Source organism: Colletotrichum siamense, assembly GCF_013390195.1.
Source record: "Colletotrichum siamense strain Cg363 chromosome Unknown KSG_Cg363_contig09, whole genome shotgun sequence".
Lineage (NCBI taxonomy): Eukaryota > Fungi > Ascomycota > Sordariomycetes > Glomerellales > Glomerellaceae > Colletotrichum > Colletotrichum siamense.
Genome location: NW_023501022.1, coordinates 2,567,611 through 2,590,937, shown reverse-complemented (window position 1 = coordinate 2,590,937; position 23,327 = coordinate 2,567,611). Strand labels below are relative to the sequence as shown.

The 23,327-nt window shown below is 55.8% G+C and overlaps 5 protein-coding genes across 5 annotated transcripts; 3 read left to right on the top strand and 2 right to left on the bottom strand.

Annotated features, from left to right (window-relative positions):
• Positions 1-856: 856 nt before the first annotated feature.
• On the top strand, positions 857-2,152 carry PGR (the record flags this gene model as incomplete). Its single annotated transcript, XM_036645223.1, has 3 exons — positions 857-1,042; positions 1,089-1,170; positions 1,236-2,152. 3 exons carry the CDS (start codon positions 857-859, stop codon positions 2,150-2,152), a joined length of 1,185 nt encoding a protein of 394 aa, XP_036489519.1.
• Positions 2,153-3,169: 1,017 nt separating this feature from the next.
• ddc (L-2,4-diaminobutyrate decarboxylase) lies at positions 3,170-4,755 on the bottom strand (the record flags this gene model as incomplete). The annotated part of the gene is made up of 3 exons (XM_036645222.1): positions 3,170-3,682; positions 3,749-3,870; positions 3,921-4,755. The coding sequence occupies 3 exons, from the start codon at positions 4,753-4,755 to the stop codon at positions 3,170-3,172; spliced, it is 1,470 nt and encodes a 489-aa protein (XP_036489715.1).
• Positions 4,756-5,347: 592 nt separating this feature from the next.
• ucp3 (UBA domain-containing protein 3) lies at positions 5,348-7,688 on the bottom strand (the record flags this gene model as incomplete). Its single annotated transcript, XM_036645221.1, has 4 exons — positions 5,348-7,228; positions 7,289-7,399; positions 7,498-7,514; positions 7,574-7,688. 4 exons carry the CDS (start codon positions 7,686-7,688, stop codon positions 5,348-5,350), a joined length of 2,124 nt encoding a protein of 707 aa, XP_036489714.1.
• A 3,459-nt stretch (positions 7,689-11,147) lies between these two features.
• On the top strand, positions 11,148-14,291 carry CGCS363_v013371 (Oxysterol-binding protein-like protein; the record flags this gene model as incomplete). The annotated part of the gene is made up of 3 exons (XM_036645220.1): positions 11,148-11,183; positions 11,284-11,360; positions 11,435-14,291. The coding sequence occupies 3 exons, from the start codon at positions 11,148-11,150 to the stop codon at positions 14,289-14,291; spliced, it is 2,970 nt and encodes a 989-aa protein (XP_036489713.1).
• A 1,855-nt stretch (positions 14,292-16,146) lies between these two features.
• On the top strand, positions 16,147-16,576 carry CGCS363_v013370 (uncharacterized protein; the record flags this gene model as incomplete). Its single annotated transcript, XM_036645219.1, has 3 exons — positions 16,147-16,245; positions 16,353-16,412; positions 16,508-16,576. 3 exons carry the CDS (start codon positions 16,147-16,149, stop codon positions 16,574-16,576), a joined length of 228 nt encoding a protein of 75 aa, XP_036489712.1.
• Positions 16,577-23,327: the final 6,751 nt, after the last annotated feature.

The window sequence follows — 23,327 nt, the reverse complement described above, 5'->3', positions numbered from 1 at the left end:
GGCTTCAAAACGTGCAGCGAAACGTTGTGCCCTGATCTCGGTTCCCTTATCTTCGCATATGCCGTTGCATTCGATTCGTTTCAATTGTTGAGGGCTTCCGGAGGGAATCTTGCCGATGTCGTTGAATGAGGGTATGCCTCCGACATCAGTGTAGATGAGCTGCGGTGAGTTGATACGAGGAAATGCGAGTTCGTAGATGACAATTCGGATTTCCCAGGGGAGACGAAAGAATGGCGCTTGCTCCTGATGATATGGCGCAGCATCAATCGCAGAAGACTCGGTGGCCACGGGGAGTTGTTCCGTCATGGCTTTGTGGTCACAGAATAGACGATGTCCGGGATTCAGATCATGGTACAATGCAGCGAGCTTGGCTGCTGGAATATTTAAGTATAATTGCGCTGTAGCGCCGCAGGGCTGGTTATGGCGATGGCTAAACCAGAAAGACAAGTGCAGATCTATATCCGAAAATACCTAGCCTAATATAAATGACGAGATGATCTTGTTGGTTCTACATCAAAGAGCCAGAGGGGATCGCAGAGCTTGAATGCTCCTAACCGGGGTCCATCCCACTACTTTTGATGCATTTAAACAGAATAAGGACCGTTCGGTGGACCGTGCGGAGGTACGCGAGACGTTTTGGGGGAGTGACAGGGGTCCAGAGCTTACCCCCCGATTTCTTGAGAGCTCCTGCCTCAGCGTTCAGACTGACGTCACGTGGAGCTGACGTCCATTCACTGAAGCAAGCACCAGTCCAACCCGTCTGGCCAGGACAGGAACTTCGGTCCATCACACCTTCGAGGTCGCAAGGGCATCCCAAACTTTTCCCAAACATCGCGACTGTCGACCAAACCCCACGATGAAAGCGATCTACGCCGTCCCGGCGACTTTTGCCCTCGTCTATCGAGCCTGGTCGCACCAGTCGCTGACCCCGGCAGGCATTGCGGCAGCTGTCATTACTGCCATTGCTCACGCCTACCACCCATGGAACCTGCCTTTCGCCCTGCTGTGCGTGTTCTTTCTCGCTGGTACAAGGGCCACTAAGGTATGCGCGCTGCTTCTGTGGAGCGGCAAGTTCTCACAAGCAGCAGGTCAAGAAGGATATCAAGGCCACTTTGACGGTCGCTTCCCAAGGCACGCCAGGAGGTGAAGGCCCGCGAACCCACGTCCAAGGTCAGTCAGAACGTTCCCAAAAGCCCTTTCGAGTATGCGAACCGATCTAATACTTGGCAATACAGTCTTCGCGAACTCCCTCATGGCCTCGTGCCTGTCCCTTCTCCACGCCTACCAACTCAACAAGCGAAAGGATGCGATCCTGGACACCACCACCCCGAACCCCTCCGGTACCCTCTGCTTCTCCTGGGGAGGAGACCTCCTCGTCATCGGTATCATTGCCAACTACGCCGCCGTCGCCGCCGACACGTTCAGTTCTGAGCTGGGCATTCTGGCCAAGAGCGAACCTCGACTGATTACATCCCCTACCTTCCGCAAGGTCCCGCGGGGCACGAATGGAGGCGTGACGCCATTGGGAATTGCAGCTGGAGCCCTCGGATCTATGATCATTGTCACTACTTCGATGGTATTCCTCCCTCTTTGCGGCGAAGGCACTGCTGGGAAGGTCGGCGGTGGACTCAGTGGCTGGACGACGCAGCAGCGGTCGACACTCATGCTCGGCCTGACTGCCTGGGGCGTCCTTGGCAGTCTCCTCGACAGTGTACTCGGCGCCGTCTTCCAGCGCTCTGTCAAGGATGTGCGATCTGGCAAGATTGTCGAGGGCGAGGGCGGCACCAAGGTTCTGATCTCCGGCGACTCGTCGGACCACGCCGATAAGAACCAGAAGCGCGCCGCGGTCAAGGCTGCGGTGCTTCACGGAGAGGGCAAGGCCGCCGTAGAGAAGATGGAGAAGACGGACAGCGCCATCGAGGACATTGACGCCCCTGAGATGAGTGCAGACGCCACGAGATATGATCCCAAGGACAAGCACCGCAAGTCTAGCTTCGGCGACGCGCAGCCTTCCCGTGTGATTGAGACTGGATGGGATCTCCTGGACAACAATGACGTCAATTTCCTGATGGCATTCACGATGAGCATGGGTGCGATGGGAGTAGCCGGCTGGTATTGGGGTGTGCCACTGGAAAGCATCTTGGACGCCTAGACTTGTATCATAGGGTGATAATAAAGTGTACATTTGGCAATATTTCCTGCGCTTGCGCTTGCGACAGTAGATCGCGATGCTTAATTAGAGTAAAAGTGTGCAACTTGTTGAGCTATCTCGTCGCATTTCCCAGGGCATCCTCAATCTCAAGACCTGGGTGCATAAGGATTCAGATCATTGTTTGAGCGAGACAAATTGCGAAGGCAAGCAGCAGAGATGGCATTCGCAAAACGTACGCCACTGCAGAAAGCGCACAAGTGACCAATGGAAGTAAACATGTCTTCTCGCGAGAGGGCTCGTCGCAGCTCTTGTCAGGGTACAATCGTGGAGTGCAGAGAGTAGAGAGTAAACACCACGAAGGGTGCGAACTTGCGCGTCGCGACAGTACATCATAACAACTCTTGCGACAATCTCCTTCGTTCAGAAGCGCATCGCGCAAGCGCACTTTATAGACCTCCACGCGCAGGTGAAATAGCATGGATTAATAGCATCAAAGGGTCAAAAGAGTTCACCCACTGGTGTGGGCTACATCTCTTGGTGCTCATGCTGGGATATCTTCATCGCTCGGTTCGGTGCGGCATCACTCGGATCGGTGTGGCATCGCTCGGATCGGTGCGGCATCTCTCGGATCGGTGAGGTATCGGTCGGTCGGGGGGTAGCCTGTCGTCGAGTAGGCTTCGATCGGGATTCGAACGGTCGACCTTGGCGATTCACCAGCTAGTTTGACCTGACTTGTCCCGCCTGACCAAGATGCCTTCTAGTGGTGACAGTCTCTAGACGATTGGGAACAAAGTAGGGCAGGGTGCGCTTCTGTTGATTCTACGGTAGCGAGGGCGCGTGACGCGCGGGAGGTTGGGATGAAAAAGGTGAAGGTGAATATGGGTTGAGGCGGGCGTGGGAGGGAAGGAGCGGATCCAGGGGCGCGCCTTCCTCACCGGGAGCCGCAGGTGAAATTTAGGGACCACAAGTGCGGGACGGAAGACACGATTGGAATCTCCTCTCTGCAACATCTGCCCTTCACCCCTTGACCTGCTCCAACACCCTCTTCACAACCTCAAAGTCCTTTTCGACATCGACCCTCCAGCTGCCCACCGCAACCCGGACCGCCTTCTTCCCCTTCCAGCTGGTCCCGCTAACATACATCTCCCTCGTGCCGTTGATACGCCCGACAAGTTCCTCATTAACACTCTCTTCCTTCGCGCGGAACAGGACCACCATGTGCGTTGTGTCCTCCACGCTCCAATCCCCCTCCGGCAGCAGCTCGTACGCCTCCGACTCACGGATCCAAGACGCAATCTTCCTCGCCAGAAGGACCATCCTTCCCAGAATCGTCGCGAGACCTTGGCGTCCTTCGGAGCGGAGCACGGCGTAGGCGGGCAGCGCGCGGAAGCGGCGCGAGTTCTCGAGGCCGACGTTGAGCGGGGACGGGATGCTGGAGGGGCCCGAGGAGAGGTACGCCGCGTTCGGGTTAGTGAAGACGGATGTGAGAGTCTCGAGGGACCGTGTGAAGAACATGCCGCAATCGTAAGGCTTGGAGAACACTGTTAGTATCTCTCTGGTCCTCGGAAAAGGGGGTAAGAGGCTGATATAACGTACCACGTTCAGAAGCTTGTGCCCGTCTACCGTGATGCTGTCCGCGAGTTCCAACCCGGCCGCCATGTCCTTGATCTTGGCAAACTCGGGGCTGTCGTCCAACGCCCGCGCAAAGATACCAAACGCTTCGTCCATCAGCATCGCCTTCCAGACGTCACTCAGGGGTAACACCTACCTCCATCCACATGGATCCAAGCTCCAAACCGGTCCGCCAGCTCTCTCAGCTTTTTCATCTCCTCAAACCCAGTCGCGAACCGCCCAGTGTTCACCTCTCCCGCGCTGACAGCAATGATACTCGCCACGCCCTCCCGGCCCAACTCCCTCTCGACAGCCTCCAAATCCAACCTCCACGGCTCGTCATCACTCACCCTGACCTCCTTCACACCCCCTCTGCCCAACCCGACGACGCTCGCCGCCTTGAACAGCGAGCTATGCCCCATGCTCGTCAGCACCTGAATCTCCCTGACCCCCGCCGCCGCACACGCCCCCAGAATCCCCATCTCGCCCACATCCCCCCCGCGCCGCGCGACAACCGCCTCCCGCCCGCACGCGAGACCAAGGACGTTACTCGCCGTCGCGCCCGTCGTGAACGTCCGTCCCTTCCAGACCTCCTCCTCTCCAGGCTGCTCCAGCGCAAGCACGTCCGCCAGCATCCGCAGCGCCACGCTCTCCAGCTCCGTCGCCACCGTCTGGCCCGGCAGATGCACCTGCACGTTCTGGTCGAACGCCGTGACGATGTTGTCCGCGGCCTCGGCCACAGGCAGCGTCCCGCCCGTCACGAAGCCGTAGTACCGCCCGCTCCGCGCCTGGCCGTTCAGCCCGGGCACGATCTCGTCGAGGATGTGCGCGAGCGTCGCCTCGGTGCCCAGCGGCGCGAGGTATCCCGCGCCGCCGGGCCGGGGGAGAGACTTGGAGGCGGTCGAGAGCGCCGTCATGGGCGGGAGGGTCGCAGCCTGGTCGCCGTCCGGCAGGGCGGCGCGGAGCCGGGCGTGGAATTCTGGGGATGCCATGATGTTTGTTGAATGAGTTGAGTTCTCGACTGGATGTTAATGACTGGCGTGGCGTGTGGTACGTGAAAATCAGGATGTATTACCAAACAGCGAACGAGCAGCGCTTATGTGACGATGAGCCTGCTTCGGGAGCCATCCGAAGGAACCGCCGGGGTTTGAGTCATTACGGGATTTGAAGTCGGTGAGCCGGGGCCCGGCAAGGTCCATGTGGGGAGGTCGTAAGCACCGATCCGATCCGGGTCTAGTGTGGCCCGGCTTTGCCCGGGAATTCCGATCTCGGGACAGTCTGGGAACCCCCGTGTGGGCGGAAACTCGAGTTCCCCGCGGGCCACCCTGCGAACGCACGCAGTTCACGACAAACCGTATCAACTAAACTCTAATGGTAAAATCAGATGGCAGAAAACTGTCGACATATACACGGGAACCAAAACGGAGAATGTGAAAAAAAAAAGTTGACGTATCCACAGGGAGATCCCTCGTTATCATGTGGACACCAATGGCCATGGGATGTAGATCTCCAGCGTCCCAAATCGACGTTATCTTACAAAAAGGACATTTATGTACAAGAAAAACCCATCACGACCGGCGCCTCTCACATGTGTCTTGCGCTGAGGCTGGCGAAGGCGTCAGGGCTGTGCCGGCCGTTTGTCCATTGCATATCCGTAAAAGCCATACTCTCCCGGCTCACGCCAGTCCTGCGCGGGCCAACGTCCTTCTGGGTCATGACGGGCGAAGTCGGTCCGTTAGACAAAAAGGGGTTCTTGGTCCCTGCGGCTGGTCCGTTAGCTTCTTGGCCGGCCTGGGGAGCCACAGCGTTCTCTGCCTGTGCAGGTTCCTGCGGCTGCTGCTGGAACGGCTGAGGGGCCAGCTGCGGCATGTTGTACAGCGCCAGAATAGAGGCCTTGTCAGGTCTCTGAGGCTGTTGCGACTGCTGGTACAAGGGCTGCTGAGCGGGTGCCTGCACCTGTTGTTGCTGAGAAAAGTCCTGTCCTGGCCACTGGTGCTGCTGTTGCTGCTGCTGTTGTTGCTGAGGTACCTCCTGCTGCTGGACTTGCGGCTGCTGCGGCGGTTGCTGCTGCCATGGTGACTGCTGCTGGAACGGTGACGACTGCAGAGCTTGTTGCTGGAAGGGCTGCGACTGAAACGGCTGCGACTGGAAGGGCTGCTGCTGGAACGGCTGCTGGTGCTGTTGCGGTGTGGGCATTTGCTGCTGCCCTGTCGGCTGCGAGGCCATCTGTGAGAAGAAGGGGTTGGTGTTCTGCGGCGAGAGCGGTCGCGGCGACGTGGTGTAGAAGTTCGACTGTGTCTGCTCGGGGATCTGGCCCAATGATGGAGATTGGATTCTCGTGGGTGATCGAGCGAAGGGGTTGTTCGCGAACGCGCCGGTCGTGTTCACGGCCAGACTCTGCTGCGGAGCAGGCTGCGTCTGGTTCGTGAAGAACGGGTTGTAGCCCGTCGACTGAGGCTGGATCGGTTGAGGCTGAGGATATGTCATATTACTATTAAAGTTGATATGGCTGTAGTTCTGCTGCGCTTGCGGTGCCGGTGGTGTCATGGACTGCTGATACATCTGCTGCTGAGGCTGAGCAAACGGCGGCTGGGACGCTGGAAGACCGCCGGTGTGATGCGGGAATAAGGGTTGAGCGGGCGCCAAAGACATGTTGCTGAAAGCCTGGTTGAAGTCTTGCTGAGTCTGACTGGGTGCCCCGAAAGGGTTGTTGGCGTAGGGATTCTTGTTGGCCAAAGTTCCGGTCGACTGAGAAGACTGGGGTTGAGGCGGGAGCAAGTCGAATGGATTGTTGCTAGAGGCCGTCGAGGGTGACTGTGGGTGGTCGCTGAATGTTTGCTGCGGCGCCGAGAGACCGCTTGATGTCGACGACAAGTTGGCGTGCGAACGCGTTGCGCGCAAAGAGCTCTCGCGAGGACCCGTCAGAGATGGAGACCTCCTATCAGTCTCACCCAGACGCACCAGCGTCTCAATGGCTCGCTCTAAGTTGCCGTTGACGCCCTTGAGCACCGCAGCGTTCCGTTGATTGTCCGGGAACCCCATATCCCTGAGGCTGGCCAGCTTTCGCTCGGTGTCCTCTTGCTCGTACTGAACGCTCAGGCCAAAGACCTTGGACGGTTTATTGGGCAGTTCGCTGGGCGACGGGCTTCGGGGCATATCTCTAGGGTTCGAAGCGTTGCGCATCGCGGCCTCTTTCTTGGAGCGGGACGACAACGGGAAGATGGACGAAGCAGATCTGAATCCGAACTTGCCTCCCGCCTTGGGGGGCAGAGGTGGCGGGACACCTTCGTCTGATAGACCCGAGTGTTGTTTTCTCGCAGGAGCCGGATTGTTGTTCATGTACTTGGATCGAATAAAACGCTCCATCGCGGAATCGGCCTCATCGGCGTCGACTGGGACTGGTGGTTTCTTGTTGTCTGGGTTGTAGATTCCGTTGGATCTGACGTTGCCGACTTTCTTCATATTCTACAGATGCGCCGCGTTAGGTGCGACAGCCACATAATAACGAGCACCAAGTGGACAAACCTCGACTTGCTCGTTGGACCAACTGTCCATGCTCAAGGATTTCACCTTGGAGATGTGCGTACCCAACTTTCGATGGATAGCGGCACATCTCATGCAAAGGAAAACGCCTAGCTGTGCACCCTGTCAGTATTGGTCCGTTATATGCCGCATCGTCGTCTATCGGAACGGGGTCGCATCGATAGGGCGCGGAAGGGGTTGGCGGTGCTTACACTCCATGAGGCCCATGCTGCGAAGTGCAGTCAGTATCGAGAACCGGTCTGAGCGGGAGGGCACTGTTGCACCTACCTGGGTTTCGTGCTTGACAGTCGGCGCAGAAGTTGTTTCCCGGGACCGTCTGGACCAGATCGTGCAGGACTTTTTCGTTACGCGCCTGCTGGCGCTTGCTGAGGACGCCCGTCATTCTGGAGAATGAAGTGCAACGGTCGACGTTGGGGGCAGGTTTGGCGCGCGCGCAGTTCGGTGGGATTCGTGGGAAACAAGTTTGGATTGGGCGAAGGCGCGGTTCCTTGGGATTGGAAGGTAGATCGAGGGGTTGTCGGGCGAGCCAGGGACGGCGGCAGGTAATTGGGCAGAAAGATGGGATTAGGAAGGGGTATTAAGAAGCAAGGTGTACCATGGAAATTATGCACTGGGGAAGATGGAACCCGATGTCGAAGGAGGAAAGGGAACCGCGACGACAACCATGGCCTCCGTCATGCGTCGGGAAGGCTGAGTATTGTGTCGAGTTCGAGACGAGTCGAGTCGTATCTGAGACCGGTTCGATGGCAGCGAATCAGTGTTGTGGAGGATGGCCAAGGGAGCGGAAGCAGAGGTTGTTCGTCGCAGCTGCTTTGAGTGTTTGACGACAGGCCTCGGCGCGGATGGAGCGACAGGAGAATGCCTTCGGAAGCAAAGAAAGACAGCCAGACACAAGGCACCGGTCCACCAGGTCTAGCAGATGTGCGTGTGTTTTGGTCAAAGGTGGATTGGGTGTGCGGCGTTGGAGGGTGAGCGTGGGTGGTGGTGGTTGGTGGTGCTGGTGTAATACGGCGGCGTAGTGCGCGACTCAGTACGGATAGCCGTGGGAAAAAAGGAGACGATCGATCAGCGGTACAGCAGCAGCAGCAGCAAGAGCAGCCAGAGAGCCCGGGAAGCGGAAAGCCAGACTGGATACCAGTGCAACTCGCAATGTGAGTGCTGCGAGTGCGAGGAGGGGGGAGGGAAATCGCAGGTGGAGTCGGTCTTCTAGCCGAAAGAGGATAGTGTGAATGACCTTCGCGAGTGCTGGACTGGGGCTGGGGGCGCAGGCTAGGTACGGGTCTGGACAAAGAGGGGGCCCGGTGACTAAGGTAGAGTAGGTAAGGTAGGAGGAACAATCAATAATAATCAATAAAAACCACACTGGCAGCCAGGTCAGACCATGCCATCATGAAGGACACCCGTCCCGCCTGGGTAAGGTAGGCAGTCAGCAGCCATTGGCATTGGCATTGGCATTGGCACTGGCACCGGCTCAGCAGCACGGCCAGCATCAGCACCTAGGTACGAAATAAATTGAATTGGCAGCGTGGACATGGAGAGGAGCGCAGAACGCGTGGAAGTGGATAAGGTAAGAAGCGGTTCCCCACCCCATGCTCGGCTGTCCGCGAATTGGCTCTCGGCTGCCCCATGTACCAGGCGCGGATGCGGATCCCTGGCCGAGTCCTCGCACCTGGTTGGCCAGTCGCAGCTCAGGATGGCTGGGGCGTTGACCCTTTCCCGCGGAAACAGGCCCGACGATTATCCGGTGAATGTGGTGGTGCTGCGGGTGCTGCCGAGAACGCGACTGGCTCTGGAAGGGAGGGCAGGGATGTTCAAGGTTGTCTTCAAGTCTGCGCTCCACCGCATCTGAGCCTTCTCAGGGGTCCCTCTCTCTCTCTGGACATCTTTCACATGAATTTTCTTTTTTTGTGCTGTTGTTGCTTTCGGGGTCCTGCCGGGGTTGGGGGTCAACCGGGCAAGGCAATCGCCCACGGTCATATCGAGTGTTGATTCGCGTTTCCAGACCTACGGGACCTGTTTGATTGGGTCGTCGTTTCAGCTGCTGCAACTCGCCTTGTGCAACGGCCTCGCGACTGCAGATTGCAAGGCAGAATGACATAAGATGCCGTCTGACCTCATCGCTCTGACAAGTCGGCATATATACGCTGCCGATATCTCACCCTATGATTCCGAGATATTACTCAGCTGCCAATATCCAACTTGACACCAGCTTGCCGTGTTAGCCAACAACGTCCGGTGTCTCCGAGGGACAAGCGTGTCTCTGTTTGATCAGGTGCGGCTGTCTCGGTCTCTGCAGACAAGAAAACAACCCAGAAAATGACTATCCGCTGTTGCCGGTGTATGGGCAGGCAGGGCAGGTACTGCAGGTTTGTTATCGTGACATCGGGGCCCTCTCGCAGCCGTTTCAACGCTTTGTCCCCGAGCTTCCATCTCGATGAAGGGAACCTGGCTGGCGTATATGCATGCATAGTAGAGCCTACTTGCACACGCAAACAAAGACCGTGGACTCAAAACTATGTCTGGTGGGTTCAACTCGGCGTTCTGGGGCGACCTGGTCAATACCGGCGATAGATAATCTTATAAGCCGAGGCGGAGCTTCACTAATCGTGCTTGTCCCGACAGGCTACGGACATGATCTCGGCGCCGTGAAAGTAGGCATGCATGGCAGACAGGGCTGATGGCTCCGATCGGCACAAGCGGAATGCCGGTCCGCGTGATCGAATAGGTAACGACCAAGTTTCCAGCGAGCGGGAGTACGCGGATGTCGCGCTCGCGCCCATACCCGTGGGTTTGACAGGGCAGGCGGGCACTGCGTAGCGAACCGTCTCACAAACGCCCGGACGGCGACGGACGACACTCGCTGCCGACCTTCTTATCTAAGCAATCCATGGATACAATATCGGGGACCCCAGATAAGGCACCTGAGATCCAACAGACTGCCTGCGTAAGGTAGTACGAATAAGAAAGGCTTTGAAGTGTTTGGGAGACTAAAAGAATGCAGTAATGTGGGTAAAGTCCGAACTGACCATTGCATCTGTAAATAGCCAGCCTAGCGTCAACGGGTCTCATCGTGAATTATTGGTTGGCAGCCATCTCACCACTATCGAGTGTAGGGAAGTGCAAGGGGAAGAAGAACCCCAGCCTCATCAGCTGCATCCACTTTCTGAGCACCTGCCACCGCAGAGTGCTGGCTCTCGCCCTGCTGTGTCGCGCCCGCGCCCGCGCCCGCCCGCGGCTTACCGCCCACCTCGCACAGCCCGTCCGTCTGTCGTTTGCTTGTCGCAGACTCGCAGTACCTGAGGTGGAAGTGGTGAGTTGAGTTGAGGGTGCCTGCCAGTGGTGTCCAGTGAATGTCCCCCCTCACCTCCCGTCTCCGCTTATTCCTCCCAGCAGGCAGCCAGTCACCTGCCGTGGAATCGCTCCGAATGACGTTCCGCCCCCAACCAACTGTCAAGGGTACTCCTGCTGCTGTGGCTGGGCTGGCTGAGGTGTCCAAAACGACCCTGTACCACACCTCACCTATCCGCGTACCTTACGGCGCCTTGTGCCTTGTGCTAACTGCTGCTGGTCCTGCTAACTGCTGCAACCTAAGCTCCGGACAGGGGTGTCACATCCCGTCCCCGTCCCCGTCCCGTCTTCTCACCTTTCTCCGCCTGCCTCGCCATTTGCCTTACCTTACTCCCTCCCTCAGCAATTGATTTCATATTTATCCCCTCTCTTCCGCAGCATGTGCCTTCACTAGTGTTGTGGTTTCCGCGACCTTTCTTCGACCGAACCGCAGTCACCTCACGCTGTCTCCAGACGTCAGCGCCACCTCAAGCTCCCGCCCCAATTCGAAAAAATGGCGGGCATTGAGCAGTTGGAGATCCATAGCAAGGTACGTGAGTCGTCATTGCCCGGCCCTCTCTCCTCCGTGCCGTCTTCAGTTCGACTCCCCTCAGTCTATCTCCAAGCTAACAGCTGCTCTCTGTCACCAGTCCTACATTGTCCGTTGGGTCAAAGTCGACGAAGGCCATACCATATCCTGGAGCGTTCAACCACACAAAAAGTCCATGTGCGTACCTCTTCCCCCTCTTCTCCTCGCGATACTTCTCCAACTCGACACGTGCTTACCTCACGCCGAGGCAGAAACTTTGGAATCGTCAAGCATCCGGGCACAGGTGCCACCGGCTTGATTGCGAACCAGAACGACGACACCGCAACCGCCGGCGCCCTCACCTCCGGCGTAGCCGAATCCAAGGGTCGCTTTGCCAAGCGCGACTCCATCACCGCCCAAGACCAGCTCTCCAGCAAGGGCTTCATACCCGTCAAATGGCACGGGAAATGCGATGCAGACAAGGTGTCCACCGGCACTTGGGATGTCGAGAAGGGCCAGGGCGGCATGTTCGGCCTGGTATTTGACAACACCTTTTCCAAGCAGATTTCCAAGACGGCGACCTTCGTCCTTCTGACCTACCCGACCGGTGCCCCGCCCCAGACTACCGCCAACGCCTTCCCGAACCTACAAGCTGCGAACGCGAGTGCCAGCAGAACCAGCCTGCCCCAAGTGACCACCGTCACTTCCGCTTCCCAGGACAGTCTCCACAGCCATAAGACCGGCGGCGGTGTGCGACCGACGTCCGCCTCGGGACGCAGCGAGAATGCCAACTATCACACGGGTATTCTTCACAAGAGGAGGAGGAAGAAGGGCCAAGGATATGCGCGCAGATTCTTCTCCCTCGACTACTCGTCTTGCACCTTGTCGTACTACTATAACCGCAACTCCTCGGCTCTGCGCGGTGCCATACCTCTCAGCCTCGCAGCTATCGCGGCCGACGAACGTCGCAGGGAGATCAACATTGACTCAGGTGCTGAGATTTGGCACCTGCGAGCATCCAATGCGAAGGATTTCAACGACTGGGCGCGGGCTCTGGAAAAGGCCAGCCGCGCGGCCAGAGGGTTGGAGGCCCCCGATGACCAACCGAACAATGCCAGGTCGGCGCCTTTACGAGTCAACACCACCCATCTGAAGCCAAATGCGACAAGCATGGAGGAAGACCGCGAATGGCAGCAGGTTGAGACGTTGGTCAGCCGAATGGTCGGAACCCGAGATGCTCTGCGTCGCTTGGTCAAGGACATGTCGAATCAAAGGCCTGTGAGCATGGCAGCGTCGAGCTTTCTGTCTCCCACCAGCATGGGCGAAGAACCCGACAGCTATTTTCCCTCCGCTTCCCCTCAGGCAACCGAGCAGCAGGCACAGAGACGACCATTCTGGAAGCGCAAATCGAGTAATGCGACCCCAACAGCTACAACGCCGCAGGCGCATCAGGCATCCGCTGCCACTGCTCTGGCTGTTCCGGCCCCGAACACGGTCACGACCACCATTTCCTCCAATGGTCCCCGTCACCACCACTCCAAGTCAAAGGCCTCAATCCATGAAGAGAAGAGTACACAAGAGCATTGTGCATCACTTCTCAATGACCTTGACTCTGTGGTATCTGAGTTCACGACGCTGATCGCCAACAGCAAGCGCCGCAGAGCACCCGCCCCGCTCTCTGCCGCCCCCTCTCGCAGGAGTATGGAAACCATGTCAACGGACGAGTTCTTCGATGCCGAGGCAGGGGAGACGAATTCGCAAATTGTCCGAATTGCTCAAAGTGAAGATGAAAGCCCGGATTCTGAGCCGGACGAGGGTAATTTGACCGATTCATCTTCGATTTCATCAGCACCAGAGTCGGATGCCGGCATTGGCCAGGATGATACGAGCTGCTACCCGGCAAAGCCCAAGAGCCTGTCGCCGCTGCCAGTTGACATTTCAATAACCAGGCGAACCAAGGTCCCGCCGGCCTTGGTTCAGCCCCCGAGTTTGATCGCTTTCGTCCGGAAGAACGTCGGCAAGGATCTCAGTACTATCAGTATGCCCGTGTCTGCGAACGAGCCGATATCACTCCTGCAACGTGTAGCGGAACAGCTAGAGTATGCGCAACTTCTGGACCAAGCTGCGCGCGCAAAGGAGCCCAAGGAACGTCTCCTGTACGTCACGGCCTTTGCCGTGTCACAATTCAGCAGCGGACGAGCCAAGGAGCGTGCTATCCGCAAGCCCTTTAACCCGCTTCTTGGAGAAACGTACGAAATGCTCCGAACAGAACAGGAGGTACCAGGAGGCTTCCGCCTGCTTGTCGAGAAGGTTTGCCATCGCCCGGTGAGGCTCGCCATGCAGGCGGATTCGGCAAACTGGTCTTTCAGCCAGTCTCCCGCGCCGTCACAAAAGTTCTGGGGCAAGAGTGCCGAAATCACCACGGAAGGCCGCGTCCGCGTCGCACTGAGACTGCCTGACGGAACAGATGAGCTGTACTCCTGGACTCATGCCACGATGTTCCTGCGCAACGTAGTCATGGGTGAGAAGTACGTTGAACCCGTTGGCGTTATGCCGATTACCAACGACACCACTGGTGCCAAGGCCTCCGTCGAATTCCGTAGCAAGGGAATGTTTGGAGGACGAGGCGAAGACGTCCAGGTGGAAACATACGGTCCGGATGGTGTCCACACTGGCAGCAGTCTGTCGGGAACGTGGACTGGCAGCCTTCGCGTTGTCGAAGCCGGCAAGGCCGCCGGTCAGGAGATCTGGCGCGTTGGCAAGCTTGTCGACAATGCCGCCAATACGTACGGTATGACGACATTTGCGGCCGCTCTGAACGAGGTCACCGATATCGAGAAGGACAGACTACCGCCAACGGACAGTAGACTGAGACCCGATCAGCGCTTGGCGGAGAAGGGAGACTTGGACCAGGCAGAGGAGTGGAAGGTCAAACTCGAAGAGGCACAGCGAGCACGCCGGCGCGTGCTGGAAGAGAAGGGCGAAGAGCACAGGCCGAAGTGGTTCGTCAAGGTCGGACAAGGCCCAGAGGGCGAGGAGGTTTGGAAGCTGAGGACCGGCAAGGACTCGTACTGGGAGGAGAGGTCCAAGGGGACATGGACGGGCTTGGAGGAGATTTTCTCTGGCTAGAGAGGTTTTCAAATCAAAAGAGAAGCCAGTCGCGGCGTTTGGGACTCCCACTTTATTCAGTTCTCTGGTATAGCGTGTTCAACATGTACCATCGGCAGTTTGTCGACTTTGGACAGTTTCGCACTTCATCGCGTATGTGAATATGACTGGACTTGAGCCATCTGTTTGATGTTACGGTACTTGATCTGTGGTCGGGTGAACCTGCCAATGTGTTTAACCTGCTACTGAACGTTATCAGATCATCGCCGAGTGCGCGACAACACGCTTATCGAATACAGGCCAGAGGACTGTCAGTCGGCATACCCGCATTGGAATCAGACGGGGACTACAAGCGCGAGCAAGGTTGAAGGGGATGGGAGAGCCATATTGCACCCATCCGGGGGAAGATGGATGATTTCTAGACTGCGGATGAAGATTTGCTTGGAGTGTTGGAACAGGAACCGAAAATGTGGCCTGTTTCCGAGTCCCTATAGCTGGAGGGACGGGGTGGGATGAGATACCTTCAGATTATCTCGATCAAGTATGACACTTCGCTCGACGAAGCAGCGGCGTGGTAAAGTAGAGAGACTGGCGTGGTACTCGTCGAGGAGGATTTTGACCTCGGTTCTTACAGACCAGCTTCAAGCAACACCTGTAGTCATCGTTCCAGCCCCACCAGCCTTGGCTTCTGGCAACCCGGTGGACCACAGGTTCTCGACAATTTCGAAGCTCACCGCCTCACAAGTGTCCTAGGCTGCGCGGAGTAACCCGCGCCAGATGAGTCTTGCTGATGCGGCAAAAAACGAAGATGAAGGAACACAAATCTGCTTCAAAAAAGTGCATTGTGCAGACTTTATGGGAAAGCCCTGTTTGAAATTCCGGTCTAGACTCAAATCCTCTGAAGACTCGTTCAGTCAGTTGATGGTTGATAACAGGGAAGTGAAAATGGGATACGATACCGAGCAACCAGCTCGCCAAAAGTGGTTTGTCTGACACGCTCAAACAGCCCTGGTGGTATTGTGGGCTTTCCGAGTATTGGTGTCCACCCGCCTCTTATAAGTTTGGACTGTCAACTTCAATGATCTAAGACTTAAAAAGTCTTTAGTTCGGGCAAAGCCAATCCGGCTACTTTGCACGATGAATGACAGCGATTGAGTAAACCTAGTCGGGCTGTGATGTTAAATCTGAATCATCAAGCTTCTCCTAAACCACATGAATGTGTGACTATGGACCGGCGCAAAAACTCGATTGCGCTCACAACTTAAGCGATAACTTCTTGACATCAAACGACGGTCAATGATTCATGCTCGAAGACTTTCTAAACTCCATCACTTAAAGTCTTCGTCTAGAAGCGCGAGCAAGTTCGTTGGTTAGGTAGTCTTCAGAATCGCCCCACTTCGTTGTCGGTGAGGTCAACCCCCCGAGTTTGCATCGGGTTCGCTTTCTTCTCCGCGCAACGACAGTTGTCAGCGGGAATTACGAACGAACAAATAGGAAATAGGTTGAAACCACCGCCAAGTGTATTCCCCATTTTTGACCCTGACGTCTAGTTAAAAAATTAGACTAATAAGGCTCGGATAGAGTATGTCGGGACGCTCATTCCTGAGTCTAATAGATTGAGTTGCGAGTCAGTCGGCGCTGGCCTAGCCTCAACCAGATCAAACAGGCAACTTTTCATCGAACTGGACGATCCAACTCGTGTAATCCGAGCAGTGATTAGAGGAGTGCTCCGTCTTGGCGAAGATGTAAATACATCGCGCTTCCTCTCGGAATTTTGGGATCGAACATTCATCATCTAGTCACAGTTCGTTCATCACAACTTCGCTCTCTTGTACATCCTCATAACAAATCGGCCCAGTCCCCACCGCCAGTCACAATGCGTTTCTTCCTTGCTTTCCTCCTCGCTGCGCTGCAGATCTCCTTCGCGAGCGCCGGCCTCCGATTGCAAAAGTGTGGAACCACATTCCCTACCAACGTGAGTCCTCTTCCCCTCCTCCAACTATGGCTACGCTTTCTCGAACCCGCCCGCACTTCTTATGACATGGGAGTTGTCAATCGGCTGACTGTGAGCGTGTTCATCAGTGGGTTTCCAACTGTAGCCCGAAGGACCAGCAAGACTGCAAGACTCTTTGCGGTCAGAAGGTGAGTTCACGCAGCTCCGTGGGGCGCATCTGAGGAGCGCGTCTCGCAGGGTACACGTCCTATCTTGGACCGAATTGTGCTGACTGGCGACCCAGTGCCGAACGGAAGGAGGACGACAGATGGCCAACGGAGCTGACTGCGATTGTTACTGCGGTCTCGCGTGATGCCCGCCCTTACGGCCTTCAGCTTCCTCTTCATAGTCAATTGCTTGGCGAGCAGGGGTAGCAAGACGGGTTAAATAACGAGCACAAGAAGCATTCAATACCCAGAGATGGTGCATGATTCCCGTTCTTCGTCCGAGGTGCACATAGTTTTGAATTTGACCTATTTCTTTTCCATGATACCTATACCTTTGCAGGTCAGCTAAACCAGCAAAGTAGCATTCTAATAGCTATAGAGGAGTTGCAACTCGAGACAAATGAGAATCTGTGTTTGCCAACCAACCAATGTCAGTAACCAATCATAAACTACACAGCTCCAACCCATCTACCGGCCTCCTCAGCTTCCGAAAGCCTCTCCTCCATACCAAATACATACATAGCATTTGATCCGTCTGTCCCGTGTATCGAGCGGCGTACTTAACCACTGCAAGAACTCTTGAAGGGGCATGTTTGCTTCCAGGAGCATCTTCTACCGTCCTCGCAACTCCTCGCTCTCCTGAACCGATGTGTCCGACATGAAACGGGAAAGTATCCTACTCAGCCCGTCCCGTCCGTTCCTCGCGTGACAGGAAGATTTATCTGCCAAATACGGGGACAGCAAACGAATTTTCCATTGCGAGCTGCTCGCAAGTAGGATGAATCAGTTCCACTTTCGAGCGGAAGTTACCAACACGCGAATCGATATTAATGCGCTGGAAGCAAATGCCCCTTACAGTTCCAATGAACGGCAATCCCCAGTTGGCCAAAAGCACAAGAGCCATCACCAGCAACATAGCCTTGAAGGCATACAGCACGTACTAGCCTCCATATACGGCCGGGTCACGAGCTTGGCTCGCGATGACACGCGAATGGGCGGCCCTCAAAGCATCTTCAGATATGAGAATAATATACCAAAGTTCATAAGACTTCGCACATCAACATCCAGCCAACTGAAAGATCGGGTTCGGCCACGTTTAGTATGAGTAGAACATATGGGGATACCAGCGGCCAAAAACAACCTTCATATACGCCCGGAGGAGAAGTCCGGGTTCATTCTAGACGCGGTATAGTCGACGGCTTGAACTTATAGAGCAAAAGCTCTAGCCAACCGAAAGATCAGCCGAAATTCCCGAGGACAGGATGTGAGGCGGGAATTTCAGGGCTGGGTGAAGGTGTCAAGATGGTGTCAATTTAGTGGAAAAAAGCCCCCATCATCAAGTTCAGCCGAAAAGCCAGAAAGAAAGGGGGGTTATTGTTGACTTCAAGGAGTTGATTGTCCAGACTTTCGGGCTCCTAGGCCTCTAGACTGGCACATGTAGGGTCATGGTAAAGCTCGTGTCTGTCCTACGTTTACGAATTACACTTACTTGGTTCGGTCTTGATTCTTTTCTTGTGCGATTTGCGTCGGGACAAGAACCCGGAACCGACGGTTGGCGACCTGGAAAAAGTGCTTCACATGCCAATCATCTCGAAATATCGTCTCATGACTCAAATTTACCAGTGTGATGGATGGTTTAATGACACCTGTGACTTACGCTTCTGGTTGAGTTTAAAGACATCTGTCACAGTTGACGGGTTATATTAAAGTTATTACACCCATACTGCCGGGACGTTTTCAAGACCAATCTCGTTTCGTGTATGTTGTTAAGATCGAGATAGGCCGTAAAGAGCCCAGCATGCCGAAAACTTTCCAAACAGCCCTCAACTTCCCGCCGAGGCGACAGGTTCATCTACAAGTCCTGGCCCTCGCAGACTGCAAGACCGCCAACCGGGATGCCCAATCCACCCGATATAATAGTTGTTCGCGCGCTGATTGGACCAAAAAAGTGGCGGATAAAGCGACAGGTTAGCGAAGGGCTCGCGTTCAGTACGGAGCTTCCCAGCCGCCTGTTACCCATCCACACTCACCCGACCTCTCGGAGAAGGCAATGTCAATGCAATGCGCCCTTGTGTCGAGACTCTACCAGCCAGACTTTGCCCCCCGTACCCTATGGCACAGTCAACGGTACGCCGAGAGATCGTGCAGGTGGAAAAGAAAGATGGCTGGTCAAGCCCCAGTGTCCGTCCAGTATGTACGCAAGCTGGAACCGAGCGCGATGCTCGTAAAAGTCCGTTTGAATGACCGCAGCTCCGTGGAATTGTTCCAATATGTGGGGTGCCGACGCGGTTGGGCGGTAACGAGGGAGGTCAGTGGTCTGCGTTGCGATCAAAGCGCAAGCAAAGACCCAACCCTCTGGTTCCTTGTGTCAAAGCACGGAGGGTTGACAGGAACCGACAGGGCTTTGGAATGGCTTTTCGACTAATTTCTCCCTCCGCGAACTGCTTCCACGGAGTCCATTGGCAGTAAAATCTGTAGGCGCATATAGCTTCCTTCGTGGGGCAATTGTCGGACGACGACTGCTTGTTCTCACGGAAAGGGGCTTTCCGCTGCACAGTTGAAACGACGTTTATTTTTGGATGAAGCCCAGCGATAGAAAAATAGCACGTTTATCCTCGAGGGCTTCTGCGTCTGCCGTGAAGCAGAACATTTGAAAGCGTTCCATCACACACGCAGACCGGCCCCGGACAGCGAGGCCCGGAAGGACCCACCTCCGGCACGGCGACCGACCGACCGGGTGGAGAAGTCTCAAGGCCGCTTAACCGGAGAACGATCCAGATTCGGAAAGTGATGGACTGTTTGACTTTGACACCTTGGTCCTGCGCGGCGTCAGCAATCGAATGCGCACCAACGGGAGGCAACTAGAAGGCGTCAGCTGGCACGACTCAAGCTGACATTCAATATCGCTTCGGTCGCACTGAAGTTCTGTAAACCCAAGCCAGTCGCGCCACGAAGTCGACCGCGCAGACTTCCCCGCTGATCCTTGGCAAGGGAGGCTGCCATTACTACGCCCATCGACCGAGTGTTCAGTGGGATGACCTTTTTTGGTCGTCAGCCGCCAGAATGCGGACTGGGACCAGGGCCTGCTGCAAGGCTCGGTGAATAAAAAGCGCTAAGGCGGGATGCTTCACACCCAACCATTCATAGAGGGATTAGGGCTGTTGGGGGGACGCAGGATGCAATATTTCCTCGTCTGCGCATGCAAATGCTGGGTTGTAGATGCGCTTGTGAGTTGCATCTGGGCGCGAGAAATGACTGCAAGGGTCTTGCTCCCTGCGAGAAGAGTGTGGATGACCATTCCATGCTTAAGAGCCAGCTGGAATATGCCGGGCTCGGCACAAAGAACAGGCGGTGTCCAGGGGTATGGTGCTGACCACATCGTTGGTGCTGCTCATCTGGCCCTCGTATCAGGGTTGCAGCTTGTCGATAGCCATGGGTAGTCGCGATGGAACGGTACGCATGGCGTAGCAGTGAGGCACAGCATGTAAAAACCAGCTAGCTGATTATGATTCCAACGTGCTTTTACCTCTGGTTGTTGAAGTCATTGAGAAGCAATGGCCCTACACGACATATTTGCCGCTGTGTCACCACCGCTGGGCACGGGCTGAGAACCCGGAGCTCTGGCCCAGCCGTATTGTTGGAATACGGATGCAAATCGGGTGCTACTTGGAGATTGCTGCAATGGAACCGTTGCTTTTTTTCCTCCGATTTGTACAAGTGGAATAATAAGTTCCTTCTTTGGGGATGGTGAGATCAGCCGTTGAAAGTTAATTCAGAAAAGAAGAAAGAAGCTTAGCTTAGCCAAGGGAAAGACGGTGAGATGAGAGACAGCGTCAAGCTAAGCGGCTATACGGGACGGTAGAGCAAGACAGCCGGCGTTCGTGGTCGCCAAGAAAGGTGTACGATCCTCCATGACCCGTGCAAGTGCTTCGATAGCATCTGCACGCAGCAGAATCTTGTTGCTGATGGAGACTGAGGGTTCAGCATGCCGAGCCTAGGATTGGGGCAATCAGGCGTGGCCAATCCTTCCGGCTGTGCTTTTCTTCTGCGTTCCCTTGGACTTGGTGCCTTTTTTCCGCGTTATCAGTTGACCTGACGTGTCGATCTTGGAGCCAATCGTGTAGCTTCTTGTTTGACATGCATCGTAGCAATAATAGTGGCTTGGGAGGACTGGCCAAGCAATACTTCCTCACTGTGTAACTTAAGCGTTGCCACAGCCGAGGGAAGCGGGAGAACAGAGACGGCGTCCCCTGTCCGTCACTTTGACAAGCATTGGCAGTTTGTGCAACTTGGGCCATCCGATCCTGACGGGCGCCGCGGAAAGAAGCGTCTTGACTTTGTGGAGTACAGATGGGAAATGGCGCATAGCTGAAGTCCATGATGTCCAAGTTGCTTCCGGTTATCAGCAGCCTTGGGTCACTCGTCTCGGGGGACGCTGTCAGCGAAGCAAAGAAGGGTTGACAATTTGGAGGGTTTGGTTAGCGCGCTGTGCAGGGTGTACCTGGGATCGCGGAAGTGGCAGCTGGGGCACCGAGGCGATCAAAAGATCTGGCACAGGGATTAGCAGGCAGGGTGCGACGGACAGCTGCTGGCCAAGCACCATGGCGGTCCATGTGCCGATAAGATGAAGGTTGTATCGGCAGCTTACCTTAAGTTGAACCAGGGTGCTTCAGCATGGTGTGGTATTCGGGCCACCTGAGAAACCAAGGGGCCGTCCTGATGGTCAGTAGTCGTGTTCGGTGAGGTGGATCAATCGTATTCTAGGGCGAGTCCATGACGATTAGCGATAGGTTTCCAGGCGGGGCTTCGCTCCGTCGTCGACTTGTTGGTTGCAGGCTTGATTTTCCTCATTTAACTGTACGAAGTGCAGCACGAGAGCCGGGCAACGACTAAGGCTTAGTAGCAGTGATGAAGCCAGACGCAGCCCCAGACAATGTTGTTGCGTGTTCAAGCCCGCAAGCTCAGCCGGAAGAAGAACAGGGTTCTGGGTGTGTGTTTGAACTGAGGCGTCTTTTCCAGTGACTTCGGGCTTCATCTGAGCATCAGTAGCATCATCTCGAGTTGTGTCGGTTTGACTGATAGGTTTGTCTGTCCCGGCGGGACGAGACAAGCGGAGCGAACGGGCCGGGTTTTCGGACTTATTGCTCTAATGAGGCACCGCTCCCTGAATAGAACAGGACGACGACTGTCGAACGGAGGGCACTCGGACACAGACTCGAGCCTTCATCGAGGCGGAGACTTCAGAGAGATCAGAGTCGGTCCATCCCTTTCATCGTTGGGGGGGAAGTCCAGTTTCGAAGCAGAATTCTCCGTACGGATAGCGGCTTGATAGCGGCTGCTCCCCACTGCGGGTACTGTTCTGACTGCGAAGGGATGTGTTCGTATGCTGGTTCCTGAATCAAGCAAGTCTGGGTGGTTCCCAGTCTTTGCTGAGATGGACCGAGTGAAGTTGTTGCCCCTCCTCTCCTCCGAGGATTGATGGTGCTAATGCAAGGCGATGGAGGATGTGCAGTGGTAGTAAGCGCATGGTGCGGCAGGTAAGGTGCCTTGCCCGCCCTGCGAATTGCGACTGCGGTAAGGTAGGCTATGTGCTGCGTAGGTAGGTACTTGGATGCAAGCGGGATGAACTTACTGTAAGGAAGGTCGCTTGCGTGGAAGAGCAAGTGCAGCTCAAGGCTGCATCTGTACGCAATACATGAGTTCCATAACGTACCCACATAGTAAGGCACCGAGAGCAGGAGCTGCATCCCGTCCCCATCTCCATCCTCCGACTATTTTTGATGGTGTGAAGAGAGGGACAAGAGGATGTGATCCGGCCGGCGCTAACAAAGAAAGGGAGGGAGGAAAACGACTCGCATCTCAGGGCATCTCAGGTATCCTCCAGAGTGCTTTTCATCGCCTAGGGCGTGATTCCCCTGGCTCGCTTGGCCTGGCCTGACCTGACCTGACCTGACCTGAATATGAAGACGGTCAGGGTACGTATTTTGCCGTCCAGGGTGCATCCCCCAGCGCCTCTCCCAATTGCCTCGATTCTCCCGATTGTTTCTTCCAACTACATGACTTCCATCCACACAGATCTGTACGCACACATGGACGCTCACACCCACATCGGCCAACGCCAACTGCTTGTACCTCGCCCAACGCAAGACACGACCAACCCCACCATCGCGGCCCTGACTACAGTGACCGGTCCATCCCATGTCACCGTGCGCCCACTGTTGCTCTGGCAGTCACGCAGCTACCTAGGTACCTACGGCGGTATGTATGCGCATACGCAGCACAGTACAGTAGCTCTGCTGCGTAAGGTACTGAGCCCCCCGCAAGCTCAAGCTCCAGCTTCGTGCTTCGTCAAGCCCGACTGCTTTGCGGATTCGTCTTCATGTCGTGGGACAAGATACCTGCTAGTCCAGGGATTGGATTGCGCCAATGCTTATTCCCACGAGCCGTCGCCTGCCTCTTCAGTCTTGCCACGGCAAGAGATTATCTCAGCCGGCTGTCCCGTTCCTCTGGCCACTCGCTAAGATAGCGCCAACGGCCCCTTGGTCTGACAAGTCTCGCCGTCCAACTTTGCACTACAGCTGTCGTTGCATCCTGGCCATCGCAGACACCTCAGCTACGGGTAGGTAGCTACAGAGGCACAAGTACAACCGTCCATGTACGAGAGGCACCGTACTACGCCTCCGCTCTACCCGGAAGAGCCCAAAAGTTCCCGATGGATGGACAGGCGTTCGGCGTATGCTCCGTACAGAGTACCTTGAGTCTCCTTCTGGACCTAGCACCGAAGGTCTACTTAGACTTGCCTGGCCTTAAACTTGGCTTTCGAGACACGGCAGCATGCGTCTTCCGAGGTAGTCTTCGACGCCACCAAGACACGCCTCGCATGCTCGCAGTCCAGGC